Source organism: Scyliorhinus torazame, chromosome 6, assembly GCF_047496885.1.
Source record: "Scyliorhinus torazame isolate Kashiwa2021f chromosome 6, sScyTor2.1, whole genome shotgun sequence".
Taxonomy (NCBI): Eukaryota; Metazoa; Chordata; class Chondrichthyes; order Carcharhiniformes; family Scyliorhinidae; genus Scyliorhinus; species Scyliorhinus torazame.
Genome location: NC_092712.1, coordinates 293,242,379 through 293,266,475, shown reverse-complemented (window position 1 = coordinate 293,266,475; position 24,097 = coordinate 293,242,379). Strand labels below are relative to the sequence as shown.

The following is a 24,097-nucleotide window of genomic DNA, read 5'->3' as shown; positions in this document are numbered from 1 at the left end:
TAGCGGGGGGGGTGGGAGGGGGGAATTATTGGGCTGCTGCTGCTGGGGAGAGTGGGGAGCTGGCATGGGGTGGGATGGGCGGGGGGGGGCACCGCCTGGGGGGGACACAGCTGCGTGGGAACCGGGTGAGGAGCTGGAAAAAGGGGATGGCTAATTGACAAGGGGGGGGGTAAAAAGCCCCCAACCCGGCTGATCACGTGGAATGTGAGAGGGCTGAACGGGCCGATAAAGAGGGCACGAGTACTCGCACACCTTAAGAAACCTAAGGCAGACGTGGTTATGTTACAGGAAAGGCACTTGAAACTGATAGACCAGGTGAGACTACGCAAAGGTTGGGTGGGGCAGGTGTTCCATTCGGGGCTAGATGCGAAAAACAGGGGGGTGGCTATATTAGTGGGGAAGCGGGTAATGTTTGAGGCAAAGACTATAGTGGTGGATAGCGGTGGCAGATACGTGATGGTGAGTGGCAAACTACAGGGGGAGACGGTGGTTTTGGTAAACGTATATGCCCCGAACTGGGATGATGCCAATTTTATGAGGCGTATGCTAGGACGCATCCCGGACCTAGAGGTGGGAAAGTTGGTAATGGGGGGAGATTTCAATACGGTGTTGGAACCAGGGCTGGACAGGTCGAAGTCCAGGACTGGAAGGAGGCCGGCAGCAGCCAAGGTACTTAAAGATTTTATGGAGCAGATGGGAGGAGTAGACCCGTGGAGATTTAGCAGACCTAGGAGTAAGGAGTTTTCGTTTTTCTCCTATGTCCACAAAGTCTATTCGCGAATAGACTTTTTTGTTTTGGGAAGGGCGTTGATCCCGAAGGTGAGGGGAACGGAGTATACGGCCATAGCCATTTCGGATCACGCTCCACATTGGGTGGACTTGGAGATAGGGGAGGAAACAGAAGGGCGCCCACCCTGGAGAATGGACATGGGACTAATGGCAGGTGAGGTGTGTGTCTAAGGGTGAGGGGGTGCATTGAAAAGTACTTGGAACTCAATGATAATGGGGAGGTCCAGGTGGGAGTGGAAGGGAGGCGCTGAAGGCAGTGGTTCGAGGGGAGCTGATATCAATAAGGGCACATAAAGGAAAGCAGGAGAGTAGGGAACAGGAGCGGTTGCTGCAAGAACGTCTGAGGGTGGACAGGCAATATGCGGAGGCACCGGAGGAGGGACTGTACAGGGAAAGGCAAAGGCTACACGTAGAATTCGACTTGCTGACAACGGGTACTGCAGAGGCACAGTGGAGGAAGGCACAGGGTGTACAGTACGAATATGGGGAGAAGGCGAGCAGGTTGCTGGCCCACCAATTGAGGAAAAGGGAAATTGAGCGAGGGAAATGGGGGAGTGAGGGATGAGGAAGGAGAGATGGAGCGGGGAGCGGAGAGAGTGAATGGAGTGTTCAAGGCATTTTATAAAAAATTATACGAAGCTCAACCCCCGGATAGGAGGGAGAGAATGATGGGCTTTCTGGACCGGCTGGAATTTCTCAAGGTGGAGGAGCAGGAAAGGGTGGGACTGGGAGCACAGATTGAAATAGAGGAAGTAGTGAAAGGAATTAGGAACATGCAGGCGGGGAAGGCTCCGGGACCGGATGGATTCCCAGTTGAATTTTACAGGAAATATGTGGACTTGCTCGCCCCGCTACTGATGAGGACCTTTAATGAGGCAAAGGAAAGGGGACAGCTGCCCCCGACTATGTCTGAGGCAACGATATCGCTTCTCCTAAAGAAGGAAAAGGACCCGCTGCAATGCGGGTCCTATAGACCTATTTCCCTCCTAAATGTAGACGCTAAGATTCTGGCCAAGGTAATGGCAATGAGGATAGAGGATTGTGTCCCGAGGGTGGTCCATGAGGACCAAACTGGGTTTGTGAAGGGGAGACAGCTGAATACGAATATATGGAGGCTGCTAGGGGTAATGATGATGCCCCCACCGGAGGGGGAAGCGGAGATAGTGGTGGCGATGGATGCCGAGAAAGCATTTGATAGAGTGGAGTGGGATTATCTGTGGGAGGTGCTGAGGAGATTTGGTTTTGGAGATGAGTATGTTGGATGGGTGCAGCTGTTGTATAGGGCCCCAGTGGCGAGTGTGGTCACGAATGGACGGGGATCTGCATACTTTCGGCTCCATAGAGGGACAAGGCAGGGATGCCCTCTGTCCCCATTATTGTTTGCACTGGCGATTGAGCCCCTGGCAATAGCATTGAGGGGTTCCAAGAAGTGGAGGGGAGTACTTAGAGGAGGAGAAGAACACCGGGTATCTCTGTATGCGGATGATTTGTTGTTATATGTAGCGGACCCGGCGGAGGGGATGCCAGAGATAATGCGGACACTTCGGGAGTTTGGAGAATTCTCAGGATATAAACTGAACATGGGGAAAAGTGAGTTGTTTGTGGTGCATCCAGGGGAGCAGAGCAGAGAAATAGAGGACTTTCCGCTGAGGAAGGTAACAAGGGACTTTCGTCACTTGGGGATCCAGATAGCCAAGAATTGGGGTACATTGCATAGGTTAAATTTAACGCGATTGGTGGAACAAATGGAGGAGGACTTCAAGAGATGGGACATGGTATCCCTGTCACTGGCAGGGAGGGTGCAGGCGGTTAAAATGGTAGTCCTCCCGAGATTCCTCTTTGTGTTTCAGTGCCTCCCGGTGGTGATCACGAAGGCTTTTTTCAAAAGGATCGAAAAGAGTATCATGAGTTTTGTGTGGGCCGGGAAGACCCCGAGAGTGAGGAAGGGATTCTTACAGCGTAGTAGGGATAGGGGGGGGGCTGGCACTACCGAGCCTAAGTGAGTACTACTGGGCCGCCAATATCTCAATGGTGAGTAAGTGGATGGGAGAAGAGGAGGGAGCGGCGTGGAAGAGATTGGAGAGGGCGTCCTGTAGGGGGACTAGCCTACAAGCTATGGTGACGGCCCCATTGCCGTTCTCACCGAAGAAATACACCACAAGCCCGGTGGTGCTGGCGACTTTGAAAATTTGGGGACAGTGGAGATGGCATAGGGGAAAGACGGGAGCCTTGGTGGGGTCCCCGATAAGAAATAACCATAGGTTTGCCCCGGGGAGAATGGATGGGGGATTTGGAATATGGCAAAGAGCAGGAGTAACGCAACTGAAAGATCTGTTTGTGGATGGGAAGTTCGCAAGTCTGGGAGCGCTGACCGAGAAATATGGGTTGCCCCAAGGGAATGCATTCCGGTATATGCAACTGAGGGCTTTTGCGAGGCAACAGGTGAGGGAATTCCCGCAGCTCCCGACGCATGAGGTGCAGGACAGAGTGATCTCAAAGACATGGGTGGGGGACGGTAAGGTGTCAGATATATATAGGGAAATGAGGGACGAGGGGGAGATTATGGTAGATGAGTTGAAAGGGATATGGGAAGAAGAGCTGGGGGAGGAGTTTGAGGAGGGGCTGTGGGCGGATGCCCTAAGTAGGGTAAACTCATCGTCCTCGTGTGCCAGGCTAAGCCTGATTCAATTTAAGGTGTTACACAGGGCGCATATGACTGGAGCACGGCTCAGTAAATTTTTTGGGGTAGAGGATAGGTGTGCGAGATGCTCGAGAAGCCCAGCGAATCACACCCACATGTTCTGGTCATGTCCGGCACTAGAGGGGTTCTGGGTGGGGGTGACAAAGGTGCTTTCGAAGGTGGTGGGGGTCCAGGTCGAACCAAGCTGGGGGTTGGCTATATTCGGGGTTGCAGAAGAGCCGGGAGTGCAGGAGGCGAAAGAGGCTGATGTTTTGGCCTTTGCGTCCCTAGTAGCCCGGCGCAGGATACTATTGATGTGGAAGGAAGCCAAGCCCCCGGGGGTGGAGACCTGGATAAATGACATGGCAGGGTTTATAAAGCTGGAATGGATTAAGTTCGTCCTAAGGGGATCGGCTCAAGGGTTCACCAGGCGGTGGCAACCGTTCGTCGAATACCTCACAGAAAGATAGAGGGAATGGAAAAGAAGAAGGCAGCAGCAGCAGCCCAGGAGGGGGGGGGGGGGAACCAGAAGGACTCTCAGGATTGTTAATATATATGTATAATATGTATAGGTCGTTGCTATAAATAATTGTATATTGGACTGTTAAATCATATTTTTGGAGAGTCTTTATCTGAGACAAGGCAGTTGCCATTTAGTTTTAGTTTTCGTTTTTGTTATATATTATTTATTCTTTGTTTATAAAACAGGTCATTGTTATTTATACTGTTATATTATTGTGTAAAGGATACACAATGAACTGTGATGGTTGACCAAAAATTTTCAATAAAATATTTTTTTTTTAAAAAAAGAAGGAAATAGATTTCTAGACTCTAAAGGTCCAAGGGTTATGGGGAGAGCATGGGAATATGGTGTTGAGATAGAGGATCAGCCATAATCATATTGAATGGCAGAGCAGGCTCGAAAGGTGGAATGCCCTACTCCATCTCCTATTTTCAATGTTGCTAAGTCATAGGTTGATGGAATGGGTGAATATGTGGCAAAGAAGTGTGAAGTTATATGTTTTGGCAGGAAGAATGAGCAGAGACACTAAAAAAAATAGTGAAATTCTGAAAGGGGTGGAGGAACAGAGACCCGAGGTGTCGGTGCACAAATTGTTGAAACTGGCACCTTCCTGCACTATCCCCATATCCCTCGACTCCCATATCCAGAACTCTATCAATCTTCACAGCGCCAGGGTCCCAGATTCGATTCCCCGCTGGGCCACTGTCTGTGCGGAGTCTGCACGTTCTCCCCGTGTCTGCGTGGGTTTCCTCCGGATACTCCGGTTTCCTCCCACAGTCCAAAGACGTGCAGGTTAGGTGGATTGGCCATGATAAATTGCCTTTAGTGACCAAAAAGGTTAGATGGGGTTATTGGGTTACGGGGATAGTGAGGGCGTAAGTGGGTCGGTGCAGACACGATGGGCCGGATGGCCTCCTTCTGCACTGTATGTTCTATGTTCTTCCTCTTGTTTATATTCAGCAACTGAGCATCCACTACTCTCTTGGATAGAGATTTCCAATGGTTCACAACCCTTTGAGAAAATACATTTCTCCTTACCTCAATTCTAAATTACCAACATCTTTTTCTGAGACTATAATTCCCATCCTCTCCGTCACATAAGAATTTTGCATACTTAAATTTGATGACCTCTCATTCTTCTAAACTCCAGACATACATGTCTAGCATCCCCAATCTCCTTTCAGAGGACATTCCCCTCCTAGGAATAGCAAATGATTGAACAGGCCTGAAGGGCCAAATGGCCTTTTCCGATATTCTATATTTCTATGAATTAATCCTATGAACCATCATTGCATTCCCTCACAGGCTCTTTTATCCATCCATAGGTAAGGAGACCAAAACTATGAACAGGAGTCCAGGTGTGGTTTTTCCAAGGCCCTATCCAATTGCATTCAAACTTCTTTACCCATACTCAAGTTCATTTGTAATAAAACTAGCATACCATTTGCTTTCATTATTGCCTGCTGTGACTATGGTAAAAGGGCACAATTTGCATGAATTGAGGATTTATTAATGGACAGCAAGCATAAATTAGGAATAAATCACTTTTGGTTTGGCAGGCTTCAACTAGTGCGACATCACAAGAATCTATATCAATGACTTATATTAAGGGGAGCGAGATTAATGTATCCAAATTTGTTAATGATACAAAGTTAGATGGGGAAATAAGCTGTTAGGAGGCACCAAAGAAGCAGCCAAATGGTTTACATGAATGGTCAAGATCATGGCAGCTAGAATAGCATATTGGCTCGTGAAGTTAACCACATTGGTAGGAAAAATAGAAGAGCAGAATATTTTAAATGATGAGAGACTGACATGCTAATATTTGGATGAAGTTCAGAGGCGTTGCTCTTGCATTTGCTGAAACTATTTATTTACATTCTTTCACAATTTTAATGTGAATATTATTTTGAGCGGTCCCAATTTAGTAGGAGATGTGTTAAATTATCTATATTAAGAACTGATGACAGGCCCACTGAATAATTTCTCATTGGAAAAACAGAACAAATAGAGTTAAATTTAACGTTTGATTGATTAGTCTTTGGATGAGTGATTTTGTGGACGAAGGATTTTTAGCTAAAATGAAACAATAAACAAACTGGAATGGAAGGTGATGGGGATTTGTAGAGTTTAAATAAAGGAGATAAATGCTTGGTTTAATATATTTTTCCTTTCTGCCGGACTCCCTATACCATGTCTCTCATGGCGCAGTGCTTCCTGTCCCAACAGAGAAGGTAGATTGACAGGCAAATATTTGTAAATACAATTCTTTTTAACTAAAAGGTGACCAGCAGTTAGCTCTTAAATGTTGTTGTTTGCCTTTCTGTCCTCTACAGGTGAAAGTGGACAATTACACCGTAAACCTTCATCGTAACATTCTGCATGGGGAATAATCGCCTGTGTCATTATGAGAACAGGAGTAGGTTATTCAGCCCTCGAGCTTGTTCTGCCATTCAGTCGATCATGGCAGACCTGTATCTTAATTACATTTATCTTTCTTGGTTCCATAACATTCACCTAACAATCTTTTGTATTGCAGCTCTAGTTGACTTTATTTTAGTGACTTAAAACTTCTCTTTCTGCTATAAAAAAAACTAAATCTGAACAAGGGTGTTGATTAAATTTGGGTACAATATAGGATAGTGCAGGTGAGGGAGTTTCAATATAACAAGTAAAACTGGGTGAAAGATACTTAAGCTTTTAGAAAAGAATAAACAGCATATTTAATGTTGCCATTTACTTTGGCATTTGTTTTATTTATAAAAATGTGTGTGAATGCATGCTTGTGTTTGAATGTATAAGTGTGAGTATATTTTTGTATATATCTACAGATTAATCAGAACAGGGCTACCTTTCATTATTTGCTGTGAAGTTCTTTGTTGCTTTTGGGTACATTAGGGCTCTTTAATTAAGTAGCTGAAAAGATACTCTTATATGAAGAGGGGAATTACTGGAAAGCAAAGTTTATTGCTGAAAAGAGAGTCATTGCTGAAGCTTTTTATCTTGCACTCATCAGGACAAATTTCAAATGATCACTGCAATTTAAACTACAAGAGAAAAGGGGCATGCCAACTCTGGCTGAGGCATTGCCATGGAGAAAGCAACGGGAAACTTGTGAAGTGTAGTTTATCAACTGTATAGCAACAAAATCCATAGCTACCACAATTTTTGAACGATCTGACTTGTTATAAGTGTATGTCAACCTCGGTGTCTTTTATTTCCTCACTTGTGGAGACATGGTAGCGGTTTCAAATCGAAAATTGCACGGACCAGTGAACTTTGTGACCAAGGCTCTTGAAATTGTTGAAAGATTTTTGCAATGCAGTTTTTGTTGTGATTGGGTTCGAATATGAGATGCTATACTACAGTGACAGTAATGCAGTTTCTGCATTTCCGAGTTCTTCGTTCTGTATGTGATTCCTTTCTCTGAATTCCACCCTAGATTTCCCAATGTTGTAATTCTGACCACATCAAACATCACAGAAAAAATAGACATAGCTTTTGTGGACCGAGCAGATATCAAGCAGTACATTGGACCACCATCTGCCACAGCCATTTTTAAGATCTACCTCTCTTGTCTGGAGGAGCTGATGAAGGTACGGTATCATTCCCTCTGTTTGCGGGTGAAACATGAGCTGTTGTGCTGAGATTGCTAAATTAATTTCTTTTTGGAAGGATTGGCAGGAGAAAAAGATGAAGTATCTGGAGTTACATAGAACATAGAACATAGAAAATACAGCACAGAACAGGCCCTTCGGCCCACGATGTTGTGCCGAACCTTTGTCCTAGATTAATCATAGATTATCATTGAATTTACAGTGCAGAAGGAGGCCATTCGGCCCTTTGAGTCTGCACCGGCTCTTGGAAAGAGCACCCTACCCAAACTCAACACCTCCACCCAACACCAAGGGCAATTTGGACATTAAGGGCAATTTATCATTGGCCAATTCACCTAACCCGCACATCTTTGGACTGTGGGAGGAAACCGGAGCACCCGGAGGAAACCCGTGCAGACTCCGCACAGACAATGACCCAAGCCGGAATCGAACCTGGGACCATGGAGCTGTGAAGCAATTGTGCTATCCACAATGCTACCGTGCTGCCCTTAAGAACAAATAAATCTACACTATATCATTTTACCGTAATCCATGTACCTATCCAATAGCTGCTTGAAGGTCCCTAATGTTTCCGACTCAACTACTTCCACAGGCAGTGCATTCCATGCCCCCACTACTCTCTGGGTAAAGAACCTACCTCTGATATCCCTCCTATATCTTCCACCTTTCACCTTAAATTTATGTCCCCTTGTAATGGTGTGTTCCACCCGGGGAAAAAGTCTCTTATTACCTCTATTTTGATTTTTAGTGCCAGATCATCTACCCTAGACAGCAACTGCTCACCCTGAGAGAACTGCAGATGATCAGCTTCTTGGAAAACGATGTGTCCAGGCTTAGTTTGGCACTGAAGAATATTGCGGCGTAAGTTTCTTTACTGTGTTTCAGTAGCACTGGTATATCTTTGCCACATCTCCATGTGCACTTTTCACTACTAAGCGAACATTTAAAAAAAAAAATTTAGAGTGCCCAATTATTTTTTTCCCAATTAAGGGGCAATTTAGCGTGGCCAATCCACCTAACCTGCACATCTGTGGGTTGTGGAGGTGAAACCCACTCAGACACTGGGAGAATGCGCAAACTCCACACGGACAATGACCCAGGGATGGGATTCGAACCCGGCTCCTCAGCGCCGCAGTCCCAGTGCTAACCACTGCGCCACATGCCGCCCCTCTACAATGCTAACATAAGATGGAAGTACGAGGACTGTGTACTGTTTGTACATTGTCAATTAATTGTTCTTTTCACCTAGACATTTGGGAATGTTAACAGAATAAAAATTTGCAAGCTTATTACTTAGAGGGTAATCACACTAGTTGATCGATCTTGACCCAGTAACTTCTAGCTGCAGTCAAGTGGACAGTGTGTATAGTGATTTTTTTTTTTTTTTAAACTTTGTTTTGGTTTCAAGGCATTACTTGTGAACGAGGGGCAAGCAGACAGATGCTCTGTATAGTGGAATTTAGGAGGGTACACTGAAGTAACCCCTGTATTTATCCCCTGATTACTCCCCTGCCCCTTCAACTGTGGAAATGTCCCATCATCTGCTCAATATTTCCCTATACTGGCAGGGTTGGGTCCATAATTCAGCCAGTGGGCTAATTGGGGACAAAACCCATCCTCCTATCCCTCTATTATACACTACAATGGCATCTCAGCATAGCATCCTGTGATCAAAGTTTTACACCAGTGTAGATTTCCTTTACTTCCCTGCAATAAATCTATTTTTATAGATGCTGCCCTCTAATTGTAAAGTGCCTGACAACCAGATGCTGCTATTATAATCTGAACCTTTCAGTTTCTTTGTTTATGAGTTATCAGCTTAATGATCGAAGTACTTCTAATTTTTTTTATGTAAGGGGTGACATTTTCTGTGGCATCTAAGTTACCATTGTGAAGATTTATTTTCCTATTTTGTGAAATACAGGAAAAGTGAAGGACTTAGTGGACGAGTCTTGCGAAAACTACCATTCCTAGCTCATGCACTGTACATTCAGGTAGGTTCTTTCGCACTCCGTTTGCAAGAATGATTATTTCAGTGACTGACATAGTTAGTTTTAGATGACTGGAGAATGTTGGATGCTCAGGGGATAATTCCATTAGATCACTGCGCTCATACTTCAGATGCTAGAAATCTGAGATAAGAACCAAGAATGCTGGAAATGCTCAGCATGTTGGACAACATTAGGAAATTCACAGAATCATTAACACTGTTTCTCTCTCCACCGAGGCTGACCTGCAAAGTTTTTCCAGTATTTTGAGATTTCTACTTTGGTATTCATGTGATACTACACTTGGATTAGGTTGACTGGAATGACTGACCAAAAGTATTAGTGATAAGAGGGGGACACATTTATTCAGCTTGATATATTTATCCATATGATCACAAGGGTATTGCTGAAAAAAGACACTGTTGTCGCAACTTTTCATCTTGCACTCATCAGGACAATTTGCAAGAATACCAAACGTAAAAGGAACAGCAATTTATACTTTCCGAGAAGAGGGTGCAGATTAGTTGACAAGTGGACTCTGATTGGTAAAGGGGTTGCCATCAGTTAACTGATGACTTACTGCCAAGCTTTGTTTAAATTCAAATCAAGTTTGACCAGATTGTTCGATGCATTGGCCTGGGGAATGAACCAGAGAATGGCTATTGTCTATTTTGTTTGGTTGAAACAGCCCCAATGTGTGTACATGTTCTCCCTGTCTGCAAAGAACAAGGCTCTGTGTATTAATATATGTAGTTGCTTGAATGTGTAAGTGAGACACACTGCAAACCCGACTGATAATCTTGAATTGGTTGTCAGCATACCTCTTAGCACACTGAGTTAGGATTGTTTGGCAAAAAGCACATGTTTGATAACCTGCGTTTTTTTCAACAATACTCAAATTCTGTACCACCAAACAACTATTTGATCACATGGAATTTTGGCTCAGTGGCCATACGCTCTCTCCTCTGAAGTCCCACCCCAGAGCGCCCAAGTATAATACTGAGGGAGAGTTGTACGGTCAAATTTTCACCTGAGACAATAAACAGAGTCTCCAGAATGCCCCCTCAAGGTGGAGTTGAAATTCCATGGCACTATTTTGAAGAAGTTGTCACCGGTCTCTTGACTGTCACCTGATATTTATCTCCCGATCAACATCACTAAAACATGTGGTAATTATAATTTTACTGTTTGTAGGAGCTTGAGCACAAATTGATACTGTTTTTCCATGCAATACAACTGTGGCTACACTTCAAAAAGTACCTAATTGACTATAAAGTCATTTGGGACACCTTGAGGCCATAAAAGGCGTCATATAAATGCAAATTCACTCTTTAGTTTTGGACCCTTATGACCGAGCAATTATCTTGCTTATTTGGGGAATTCTTCCTGAAATTTTGAGCAACACAGAAACTTTTAACATGCATAGTATCTCTGCATGGTTCACTGCAATCCATGTGTGGTTTCAATTTCCTATTCCCTGTCTTTTGGGTGGTTGCAGATGTTTCTTCATATTTGAATGGTTTGAATAGCAATTTATCCATAGTATTCCCCTGCTCAAAAGAACCATTCTCTTAGTCCAAAGCAGCCTGGGTTATATTTGTCCTGGTCAGTGTTAGTTCTGTCAGATCATGTAACTCCAGACTTCATTACAGTTGTGGTCCAAACATGGACAAAAGTGTTGGCTTTCTGAGGTGCCCTTGACACAAAGGCAGCAGTGGCCGCATCAAGGAACCAAGTAAAATTGAAGTCAGTGAGGGGGGGGGGGAAGTGCCTTCAGAGACTAGCGTCATACCTAGTGCATCAGGAGTTTCTCAGGGCAATGTCAGAGGCCCAGTCATCGTTAGCTATTGATCAATGACCTTTCCTTCAACTTAAGGTCCAAAGTGGGAGTGTTCATTGATTGCACAATGTTCAGTTTCATTTGCAATTCCTCAACTAATAAATCTTATCATTTCCCATATGTAGCAAGGTCTGAACACTGTTCAGCTGATAAGTGGCAAATAACAAGCACCAGGCAATGATCATCTTCAACAAGAGAGTCTTTAACAGCCTTCCTATGACATTCAATGGCATTATCTTTGTGAATGCCTGACCATCAATGTCCTTGAACCTAACCAGAAACTTAACTGGGCCAGCCATGTAAATACTGTGACTTTAAGAGCAGGTAGGAAGGTGGGGATTCTGTGGCAAATGACTCCCCTTGACTTCCCAACACTTATTTGTACAATCTATAAGGCACAAGCCAAGACCATGGTTCTGGAATGCTCTCCACTTGCCTGGATGTTGCAGCTCCAATAATGCTCCATTCTCAACACCATCCAGAGCAAAGCAAGTGTGTCTGATCATCCAAGCCCCCATCCACAACCGTAAACACTCGCTCCCTCTTCCACTGGTGCACTGTAATTGCAGTTCATATTGTTCACAAGATGCATTGTCAAAACTCACCTAGACTTCTTCGACAGGGCCTCCCAAACCTGTGACTATCACCTGAAGGACTAAGGCAACAAGCGCATGGAAATAGCACCGTTTGCAATTTCCCCTCCAAGTCACACACCATCCTGACTTAAATTTATCACTGTTCCTGTATCATACTATTGAGTCATAATTCTGGGCTCAAACTAACAGCACCATGGAAGTGCTTTCCCCACATGGACTAGTGGTTCAAGACAGTGTCTTACCGCCATCTTCTCAAAGGCATTTAGGGATATATAAATAAATGCTGGCCTTACCAGTAATGCCCGCATCCTGTGAATGAATTTTTTTTTAAAATAGTGATTAAGAAGGAAATTGGCATTGTAGTGTTGCATACTATTTTCCAGAAAGCTGGGAGCCAGGTCTCCAGTTAACATCCCTCGTTTCACAGGTAGTTATTGCAGATTTCATCCTGCTAGTGCTGAAGGGTCCCTTTCAAAGATTCAGAGATTGGCATCTTGGCACACTTACAACTATTTTAAGATATTTAAACTTTTTTTACTTAGTAGTGAGTATGAATACGAAGGTTAAATAATAATTGCAATATTAAATTATAAAGACAAATAGCAATATCATATTGTCATTTTTCAGATCCTTCTAAATTAACCCTTATTAGAAAATAGCATTTTTTTTGTCTTGTTCATCCTCAAATTGTTTTTTCTGATTCCATTTTATTTGTACATGGGTCACTGATCTGGTCTATTGCATTGAGAAGTGTTTGAATTGATTTTCTTTTTTCTCCCCTCCACTTTCTCTCCAGTCATCGTCTGTAACAGTAGAGAAATTTCTAGAAGCTCTTTCCATGGTGGTGGACAGGCAATTTGAAGAAAGGAATAAACTAAACTCTATCGACAGCAGGGTATAGTGCCACTCTTCAACCATGCTGTTAGACAAACATACTTGTGTGGCATGCTACCGAGCCAAGGTGAATTCCTTAATAGTTGGAAACATTGGCCTCCGGAAACTGCATGGTATTTTGATACTACGGTGATACTGGAGGTAGCTAATACTTTGAATTTTATTTATTTCCAAGTTGGTAAACATTGTTCCTGGCAAGTTACAGTCGGATAACTCCTCAATATAGAAAAGTTAGACCCACATTACAGATACCCAGCCATTATCCAAAACTTTCCTGAAACCGCAAAATTACAACGCAGAGACTGATCATTTGTCCTGACCAGTCTATGCCAGTGTTAGTTCCACATGAGCCTCCCCATTACTTTATCCAACCCTGTCAGCATATGCCTCTATCCATTTCTCTCTCAAGTACTTATCTAGTTTTCCTTAAACGCATCTATATCACTGTTCAATCAATAAAGATCTGTCATTTCATTGAAAATAAGGTGTGACCCTGCTGTTAAAGAGACATATTGGGAGCGGTTTTAATTCACAAATACCCAATTCACCTTGAAACTTGTCAAAAGGTGAAAAATGTCATGATGGCAATGCAATTGATACTGTTGTGAAACACCTCTGTCCTTTCTTGTGACAAGATCTGGTCTGTCTTATAACAGCCGGATGGAAGAATACCAATGTAAATTAAAATCTTATTCAAGAGGACGGCACAGTGATGCAGTGGTTAGCACTGCTGTCTCACGGTGCTGAGGTCCCGGGTTCAATCCTGGCCCCGGGTCATTGTCCATGTGGAGCTTGCACATCCTCCCCGTGTCTGCGTGGGTCTCACTCCCACAACCCAAAAAGATATGCAGGGTAGGTGAATTGGCCACGCTAAATTGCCCTTTAATTTGGAAAAAAAAATTGGATACTCTTAAAAAAAAGAAATTTTAAGACTATATCTTTGTTGAAGATGTAATTTGTAAAGCATGTTGTAGTGTATTGGAATTACACATGTATAGCAGAGAAACTACGCTGGTATTAATGCTCAACACAAGTTGGCTCCACCTCCTTTATCCAACCCCAATCAGATTATCCTTCTATTCTTTTCTTCCTCTTGCTTCTCAAATATTTCAATGCTATTCACCTCAATTACTCCTTTTCTCTGTTAGATTGGCCCCTAGTTTTGGTGGTCTCATAATCAGAAAGGTCACCTTTGGTATGTGGTAGGAGCTCACTGACCTGACCTTACTGACGCATTTCGAAGAGGCAAAGCCAACACTTCCTAACAGCATTAAATCATTAGCTGCAGTGTCCCATTCACGTCACAAAGAAAATCCCAAGACTATTTTTTTGTAGTTCAACTTGAAAGATGCTTTCTAGAATCGAGAAATGCATTCCACTGCTCTTATAACTGAGTAATAATCATATTGTAACTGCAGTGCTGAAAGAATTGACACAATGGTATCTGAATAGGCAGTTATTTCAATCCAGTAAAGTTCACTAAAATCTGTTATATTCATACTCTTGAGCAAAATCCAGATACTGTAAAATAATTTGACTAAAACTATTATGTCACAGTTTTGGGGAGGAGCCACAGTATATGTTTACACAAAAAACTTGTGAAGTATTTAAAAAGGGATGATGCAAAGTTTTATGACCAAGTCAAGATAAATTTGGTGAATGCCGACCTTAATGACTTTATATGGACCTAAGAATTAGAAAGTGCAGCTTTGTGAGGTGCTGATTTTTTTAATTTTAGAAGGTTTAAAGCCTAAATAAATATGTCCATCACAGTCTTTATGTAACTTATAGGGGGTTTAAGTAAGGCTGTCACAATCTTTGTACTGTATAAATCTGTTTAGACTACAGATCACGGTTTCATCTCCTACATTGTGGATTGATGCAATTATAATTTACTGATGATTGAAGAGGCAACAGAAAAAAGGGGCTAATGTTTCTTTGCAAACAGTCAGATTATCAAAAATGTTGTTCCCATTTTATCCTTTCTTACTGTTTATTGCTCAATTATTGTCAAAATCAGTAGTCTTTTTTTTTTAAAAGCAATTTGTAATGAGAAAATGTTTTCATTATTGATGCATATTGTACAGTCAGATCATATTGTGGCACCCTAAAGTTAAACTAACTGAACTTGCCTGTCTTTCTCTTTGCGGTATTAGTTCGGAAACCTAAATCTGACATTCACAAAATTCATTCAAGTTTAAGACAATCTGGAAGTGCTTTTATGAAATGTGTTTTGAAGGTTTAAGATTTTTCACAGCATTATCGTATGGAGGGGAAGCAACACTTGTTTAACAAGTTAAGTTAACTTGTGATTTTCTGTGTGCAATGTTGAGAGAATTAACTTCCATCCACAGGCTGTATCTTATTCCATTCTATTAGCAACTCTCTTGGTTTCAAGGTATTGGATAATATGTTTTCACTAAATGTTAACTGGTGTTCAGAAAAATATGTTTTGTACTGGTAATTGTGTGCTTTCCATTTAATGTTTTTTGACCTAAATGTATTAATTTTGATTAAAATTAATTCGTAAATGAACCAAAAATACAGACATAGATCTGTTTCGTTAGGCACCCATCTTTATTCCTGGTGCTCCTTTCAATATGACAGTAAGGAATGTTCATAATGAACAGAATAGGTTTTCTGTTTACTCAGTCACCCAGCTGCCTAATCCATGACACTGCTGCTCGTGATTAGATTCTACCTTTTCCCAGAATATGACTAATCTTTGGATCAGATCTTCCAGTTGCACATTTTACTTTTTGTAAAAAGGATTAACTTGAACAGACCAAATGTTTTGTATTTTGAAAAAGGTTTGCAATAAAACTGATTTTTCAAAATTTAGTGTGAGCGTTTTCATCAGTAACTCGCTTGAAAGGTACTTCGAACATTTTGGACAATACAAGTGGATCCTGTAATTTCTTCACCTTTTTCTGTTGCATGTGCAATTTGTACACCAGTCCTAAAATAAGAAATGCCTGGATGAATAGGAAAGCAAAACTAACATAGAATGCAGTGGCTATTTCTTTGGGAGTGAGCTTCATTGATAGAATATCTTGGGTTTCTCCATTACATTCTACTGTAGTCTGGGTGCTGGTAGGTCTAGCTGGGGTGCTGGTAGGTCTAGCTGTCGTCATGTTGTTCACAGGTGAAGGTGGCTCTTTTTGTTTATTACACCATTCCTCAGATTGCATCTCGGGGACTGTTTTGCTCCAAAATGCTGTCTGCTGTCTGCGGTAAGATCTGCTTATCCAACTTGATCTGTCTGCAGTGAAGTTCATGAATGCTGTGCCAGAGGCTGTGTAGTTGGGCCAGCTCAATATCCTGTGAGGTCCTCTGTTTGGGTTACTGTGAAAATTAAAGAAACATTAGGAACAGGAATAAGCCATTCAAGACCTCCGGCAACCATCCAATCAGTCATGACTGGTCTGTACTTCAACTCCATTTACCTGCCTTTACTCCTTATCCCTTGATACTCTTGCCTATCAAAGGTATACCGATCTCTGAAAAAATTCCAATTAACACAGCCTTTATGTGGAGTGAGTTCCAGATTGTCATGATTCTTAATGTGGAAAATGTGCATTCTGATTTCACAATGGTCTAGCTCTGACTACAAGATTATGCCAACAATATGCTCGAAAGAGAAACTTGGAAGCTCTCTTCTAAAGCTATATCGTGCACCAAACATCTGCTAAAATTTCAAGGGCTCAAGAGCAAAATTCTTAGTGCATTAGCAGTAAGTGGCCAAAGTGAAATGGATTAAATGATTTCAAAAACCAGAGTTCTAAATGTGTTTGGACTGACTACAAAATCTAATTTCAAACCCAATACCAACTTAGTGAAATCATACTGTTTTCGTGAAGATCTGAAACCATGTTGGAGATGGCTAAAGCACGGCTCGTAAAACTGTTACATCACACGCTGAAGGGAGATAAACAGTCAGGTGCATCCTCGGCCATGAATGTCTTCAACAAGGGAGAGCACCTTGGCAATTGCTCGGAGAGCCTCAAGGAGCTGGTCATGGGGGGTGAGGGGGGGTGAGCACGGAGCACAGAGTCTCGCTCTATGCAGACTACCTTCTTCTGTATGTATCAGACCCATTAGAGGGGATGGAAGAATTCATGAGGATTCTAGGGGAATTTGGCCGGTTTTCGGGGTATAAGCTAATTATGCGGAAAAGTGAGATGTTTGCGATCCAGGCAAGGGGACAGGAGAGGCAATTGGGGGAGCTGCCGTTTAGATTAGCAGGGGGAAGCTTCAGGTACCTAGGCATTCAAGTGGCGCGGGAATAGGACCGGCTGCATAAGTTAAATCTGGCCCGACTAGTAGACCAAATGAAGAACTATTTTCGGAGATGGGAATCGCTCCCGTTGTCATTAGCTGGGAGGGTGAAGATGACGGTCCTCCCGAGATTCCTGTTCGTGTTTCAATGTCTCCCCATTTTTATTCCGCGGTCCTTTTTTAAACGGGTCAACAAAGTGATCACTGGCTTTGTTTGGGCGGGAAAGACCCCATGGGTAAGGAAGGTAATACTTGAGTGGAGTCGGGGAGAGGGCGGGCTGGCTTTGCCAAATTTTAGTAACTATTACTGGGCGGCGAATATAGCCATGATCAGGAAGTGGGTGGTGGGGGGAGGGGTCGGCATGGGAGCATATGGAGGCGGCTTCATGCAAGGACACCAATTTGGGGGCGTTGGTAACTACGCCTCTGCCGTTCGCGCCGGCACGGTACTCCACCAGCTCCGTGGAGGAGCGAGAGGCAGCATGGTTTTGTGAAGGGGAGGTCGTGTCTCACTAACTTGATAGAGTTTTTCGAAGAGGTCACAAAGATGATTGATGCAGGTAGGGCAGTGGATGTTGTCTATATGGACTTCGGTAAGGCCTTTGACAAGGTCCCTCATGGTAGACTGGTACAAAAGGTGAAGTCACATGGGATCAGTGGCGAGCTGGCAAGGCGGATACAGAACTGGCTAGGTCATAGAAGGCAGAGAGTAGCAATGGAAGGGTGCTTTTCTAATTGGAGGGCTGTGACTAGTGGTGTTCCGCTGAGACCTTTGCTGTTCGTATATATAAATGATTTGGAGGAAAATGTAACTGCTCTGATTGGTAAGTTTGCAGACGACACAAAGGTTGGTGGAATTGCAGATAGCAATGGGGACTGTCAGAGGGTACAGCAGGATTTAGATCGTTTGGAGGCTTGGGCGGAGCGATGGCAGATGGAGTTTAATCCGGACAAATGTGAGGTAATGCATTTTGGAAGGTCTGTTGCAGATAGGGAATATACAGTGAATTGTAGAACCCTTGAGTATTGAAAGTCAGAGATCTAGGTGTACAGGTCCACAGGTCACTGAAAGGGGCAACAAAGGTGGAGAAGGTAGTCAAGAAGGCATACGGGCATAGGGCATGCTTGCCTTCATTGGCCGGGGCATTGAGAAGAATTGGCAAGTCATGTCACAGCTGTATAGAACCTCAGTTAGGTCACACTTGGAGCATAGTGTTCAATTCTGGTCACCACACTACCAGTAGGATGTGGAGGCTTTAGAGAGGATGCAGAAGAGATTTACCAAGATGTTGCCTGGTATGGAGGGCATTAGCTATGAGGAGCGGTTGAATAAACTCGGTTTGTTCTCACTGGAACGATGGAGGTTGAGGGGCAACCTGATAGAGGTCTACAAAATTATGAGGGGCATAGACAGAGTGGATAGTCAGAGGTTTTTTTCCCAGGGTAGAGGGGTCAATTACTAGGCGGCATAGGTTTAAGGTGCGAGGGGCAAGGTTTAGAGTAGATGTACGAGGCAGGTTTTTTACACAGAAGGTAGTGGGTGCCTGGAAAGCGCTGCCGGAGGAGGTGGTGGAAGCAGGGACAATAGTGACATTTAAGGGGCATCTTGACAAATACATGAATAGGATGGGAATAGAGGGATACGGACCCAGGAAGTGTAGAAGATTTTAGTTTAGACAGGCAGCATGGTCGACACAGGCTTGGAGGGCCGAAGGGCCTGTTCCTGTGCTGTACTTTTCTTTGTTCTTTGAGGAGACATGTAGGAGCAGACGGAGCATCGGTTTGGTCTCCAATCTGTAATCACCGGTTTGCCCCGGGAAGGATGGACGGGGCATTTCGGATATGGCAGAGAGCAGGGATTGAGAGGATGGGGGATATGTTTATAGAGGGGAGCTTTCCGAGTGAGGGCGCTGGAGGAGAAGTTTGGATTGGCGAGGGGAAATGAATTCAGGTATCTGCAGGTGCGGGACTTCCTACGTAAACAGGTATTAACCTTCCCGCTCCTACCGCTAAGGGAGATTCAGGACAGGATAGTTTCCAGAGGGTGGGTAGGAGAAGGGAGCGTCTCGGGCATTTACAAGGAACTTATGGGGTCGGAGGAGACGCAGACCGAGGGGCTGAAGCGCAAGTGGGAGGAGGAGCTGGGAAGAAAGATAGAGGATGGTCTATGGGCGGACGCGTTGAGTAGAGTCAACGCGTCCGCAACATGTGCTACGCTCAGCCTGATACAATTTAAGGTCGTTCACAGGGCTCACATGACAGTGGCCCGGATGAGCAGATTCTTTGGGGTGTAAGACAGGTCTGCAAAGTGTGCGGGAGGACCAGCAAACCATGTCCACATATTCTGGGAATGTTCGAAGCTTAGGGGATTTTGGCAGGGGTTTGCAGATGTCATGTCCACGGTGTTAAAAACAAGGGTGGCGCTGAGTCCAGAGGTGGCGATTTTCAGGGTGTCGGAGGACCCGGGAATCCAGGAGGAGAAAGAGGCAGACGTTCTGGCCTTTGCTTCCCTGGTAGCCCGGAGACGCATACTATTAGCTTGGAGGGACTCAAAGCCCCTGAAGTCGGAGACCTGGCTATCGGACGTGGCTAGCTTTCTCTGGAGAAAATCAAGTTTGCCTTGAGAGGGTCACTGCTAGTGTTCGCCCAGAGGTGGCAACCGTTCGTCGACTTCTTCGTGGAAAATTAATCGTCAGCAGAAGGGGGGGGGGGTAGTTTAGCTTAGAGTAGGGGGTTAATAAAGGTGGGACCTGTAAGGGAGGGAGAAGGCTTTTGCAATATGTTTTTATTTATAATATTCTTTTTATTCTCCTTTTTCACATTTTCTCCCAAATTTACACCCACCAACAATAAACAATAATCAGTAACAAATATGTCAATCCCCATATCAATAACAGCAATCCCATCCTCCCACCAAACCCCAAACATTAGCCCGCATGTTCACATAAACAAATTACAAAAAGAATCAGGAATCACCCATAGTCACCATTAACACACACTGCCCCCCTCCCCCCAACCCTCCCACCCACCCCCCCAACTAATGTTCGATGTTATCCAGTTCTTGAAAGTGCATGATGAATAATGCCCATGAATTGTAGAACCCCTCCATCCTTTCCCTCAGTTCAAACTTAACCTTCTCAAGAGTCAAGAATTCCAACAGGTCCCCCCGCCACGCCGGGGAACAGGGTGGGGAGGTTGCTCTCCAACCCATCAGGATCCGCCTTCGGGCGATCAACGAGGCGAAGGCTACAACATCTGCCTCCGCACCCATTTCCAACCCTGGCTGGTCCGACACCCCGAATATGGCCTCCCGGGGGCCGGGTCCAGTTTCACGTGCACCACTTTAGAAATTACCCTAAAAACCTCCTTCCAGTAATTCTCTAGCTTTGGACAGGACCAAAACATATGAATGCGATTAGCAACAGTATTGGAAGGAGGGCTACAAACAAAATCTAGGATTTATTTAAGCTCATCTCAAATTTGTTTTGCTGCCTAGTGAGTCCATGATTGATTCAGTGTCCATCCTAATACCATCGTGAGATTCCATTCGCAGTTTCCCGTCGAACTCCGTGCCCCGATCAGCCCCATTTTGGAGCAGACTCGCAATTTTGTTTTTCTATTAGTAAAATCAAAACATTGCGCGGCTCTTACAAATCAACACATGATAAAACTCCTTGACACCATAATCAGTGGGATTTTCAAAGACTTCTACGCAGGGTGGAGACTTACCAGGCCTTTAGCAGTGATTAGGCCTGATAACTGTTAAGTAGCATCTTAAAGTGCATCACTGTTATAATAGTTATATATGGCAGAATTTAATTTTAGAAAACATTAATTGAATACAGATTAAAATATAACGATTTAGAATCTAAATCGTTATATGTACTTTGATTATTCAAGTTAAGAGAAAACTTAAAAATGCATACATTAGTAAACATTTTGCATGCATATACTTTTTATAGTATTTGCACTTATTTTTGTTAAATATATTTTCTCAAAGTGTGTGCAATAGTAATAAAAATGTGTCTGTGAAGGTTGTCTGGTTCTTGCAGCTCTCAAATGTCAGATGATTATTGTCAGTGGCTCTAAAATTCAGGAGGTTTGACCACTGCTGGAATATGTTTGCTTCCATTGACTAAACTGGATCGGTGTGCATTCTTATTTATGGTGTTGGTGAAATGCCATGCTGAAGTTTAATTATCAGGAGCCAAGATCCCATGGATGCTGTGCTGTTGCTCCTCCTTGTAGTCAGTATCAGAACAGCACTGGTAGAAACCTGACAGCAGACCACTTAACCTTGGATGAGGAAAGGCGGGGAGTGTGAAGAATGAGAGGTATATTTGTTCATATTCATTCATAAGATGTTGACTTCACTGGTTAGGCCAGGATTCGTTGCCCAGCCCAAATTGCCCTTGAGAAGGTGGCGGTGAACCATTGTAGCATGTGGTGTAAGTACACCCACAGTGCCATTCGGGAGGGAGTTCCAGAATTTTGATCCAGTGACAATGAAGGAACAGTGATAATTTCCAAGTCAGAATGGTGAGTGGCTTGGAGGGGAACCTCCAGGTGATGGTGTTCCCAAGTTCTCCTTGTCCTTCTAGATGGTAGTAGTTGTGGGTTTGGAATGTGCTGTCGAAGGAGCCCAGGTGAGTTCCTGCACTACATCTTGTAGATGGTACACACTGCTGCTACTGTGTGTTGGTGGTGAAATAAGAATAACTTTTTAACATCACTGGAAATATTTCCTTACCCGCTATGTGCGAAATTTGTCCAGTAAGCCATGAGACTGAAAGATAGTTGTTTTTCTGCTTCATCATATTGATGGGTTGAATTTTTGGTAACAGGATCTCCAAGTAGATAAAGCAAATCATCCAAGTGTGAAGCCCCAATCCATGGAGGATTCTGGGAAAAGGAGGAAGGATGGCTGGAAAGAAAATCAGCACTTGATTTATTTTTTCCAAATACATGAGTATTAAAATTGTCACCTAATTCCAAGTGAGTGTAGCAACTACCACAGAACCACCCCTCATATGAATTGACTAAGTGTAGGCAAAGGACGGTCTATTGGAGAATTGGGAAACTTGTCTCATTGCACCAATAAGGACGCACTTACATTTTTTGACACAGCTTTACTCCATACCTAATTGGTGAGCTTGACCGGAGAGTGATGCTTAACCCATGATGACCAGAAAAAGGGAATCGGTTCACTTGCACCTTAGATGAGCACAAATAAGATTACTATTATAGAGATAAAAACAAAGTGCTGGAAAGACTCAGCTGGTCTGGCAGCATCTGTGGAGAGAGACAGAGTTAACGTTTCGAGTCAGTATGACTCTTTTTCTGAACTCGTATTGGTCTCCACATGTTAATTCTGTTTCTTTCTCCACAGATGTTGACAGATCAGGCCAGGTTGCTTTCATTTAAGACTGCATCTGCAGTATTTAGATTTTATTATGCCATTATACAGATACCTTTTTTAAAAATATAGTCAAGTGCAACAATATTGCTAGGTATAATCACTTGTAATAACCCATGGATGGGTCTGACTATAAATAGAAAAGTGACTGGGACTTTGATTATTTGTGGCGTATGTTATTTTTTTCCTTGAAATCTACTTCAAATGAAAATTGAAGAGCTTGGTTCATTTTAGACCTTTTTTTTTATTGGTGTCATAATCCCAGCCCAAATGTAAACAGCACATTGCCACATGGCAGTGGACTTCATTAACAGAGGAGCCACAATAACCTTAAGAACTGAAAAATCAGTTTTAAGAGATCTGTAGTGAGTACTTCACATTAATGAATAAAGATTTGAAAGAATTAATTGAAAATAAATAACTCCAGTCCAATTCTAACCACAACATCAGATAAATCCCTCTCTGGTTTATCAACTGTTTGTCCAGTCAAATTGAACTACAGCGCAATTGATTCATGTGAATAGTGTTCTAACTTTTTTGTAGCGCTGTGCTGTTCATTTAATCCTCTTTACAGTCTCAAAATTATTCTGGGGAGAATACCAGAATCTTTGCAAAGATTCATTCAGCTCAGGGTTACTAATGTGACATCTCTGCCTTCTTTTAACAAAAAGATACACCAGATAGTGTAATGAGTTGTCGGAGACATCATGACTTGAGATACTGAGCATTTTGAAATGCATGAGCTAATTACAGGCATATATCTGGTAAAGGCATGTTAATCTGAAAAAAATTAATGAGCTCTTTTGAAAGGTAATGGATGGAATAGATAACAGGAATGCAATATGTGTGCTTTCCATGAATTTCCAGATTGCATTCGCAGAGGTATCCTCAGTCCCAGTTTTGATACCAAAACTTCAGCCTCAACTGAAGACGAACACACAGGAAAAGGCAGCAATAGAAGTGTGAGTGGGAGAGAGTAGGAGAACAATTAAAAGTAAGTTACGCAAAGGTGGCAGCTTAAACCTGAGTACCAAAATCTGCAAACTTGGTACATGAGGGAGTTTGAGAGTCAATTTCTGTAATATCCAGTCAAGTTTGCATTTAGCATTTAACTTAATCATTACGGTAAAATTTGGCTTCTGTTAGTCTTAGGCAGTGATAAGCAAACAAAGTCCCTGCCTGGATGGATCAGCAGGGTAGTCAATAAGGTAATTAGTAAGAATTGGTTTTCTAGCCAGGAGTGGCTGCTCATCTCACTGGAATCTGAGCTAGTATAAATGCAGGAGGCTTTGCACAAACACAAAGTAAGTTGCCCAAAGGTGGCAGCTCAAGACTGAGCATGACAACATCAAGTGCTTAAAATCCAGAAATTTGGTAGGGGCGGGAGTTCAGTGTTATTCTGTCCTTTTACGGGAGGGATGGCCCAAGAGAGGGAGATGGTGAGACCAAAAGTTGAAGGTCAGTGGCATTAATAAA

The 24,097-nt window shown here is 43.3% G+C and overlaps 2 protein-coding genes across 6 annotated transcripts in view; one reads left to right on the top strand and one right to left on the bottom strand.

The window, feature by feature from the left end:
* trip13 (thyroid hormone receptor interactor 13) overlaps window positions 1–15,764 on the top strand; it is a 54,926-nt gene extending 39,162 nt beyond the window's left edge. For all 5 annotated transcript variants that reach the window (XM_072509859.1, XM_072509861.1, XM_072509857.1 and 2 more), the window contains 4 exons: window positions 7,435–7,588; window positions 8,358–8,470; window positions 9,534–9,603; window positions 12,830–15,764. In XM_072509859.1, the coding sequence (XP_072365960.1) occupies window positions 7,435–7,588; window positions 8,358–8,470; window positions 9,534–9,603; window positions 12,830–12,934 (442 nt within the window). In that variant the 3' untranslated portion in view covers window positions 12,935–15,764. The remainder of the gene's footprint in view (window positions 1–7,434; window positions 7,589–8,357; window positions 8,471–9,533; window positions 9,604–12,829) is intronic.
* The window catches only part of LOC140425507 (uncharacterized), a 97,776-nt gene continuing 89,164 nt past the window's right edge, over window positions 15,486–24,097 (bottom strand). Inside the window, exons 17-18 of the mRNA XM_072509848.1 lie at window positions 21,956–22,129; window positions 15,486–16,272 (exon numbers count right to left, since the gene is read on the bottom strand). Coding sequence (XP_072365949.1) covers window positions 15,759–16,272; window positions 21,956–22,129 — 688 coding nt within the window. The 3' untranslated portion in view covers window positions 15,486–15,758. The remainder of the gene's footprint in view (window positions 16,273–21,955; window positions 22,130–24,097) is intronic.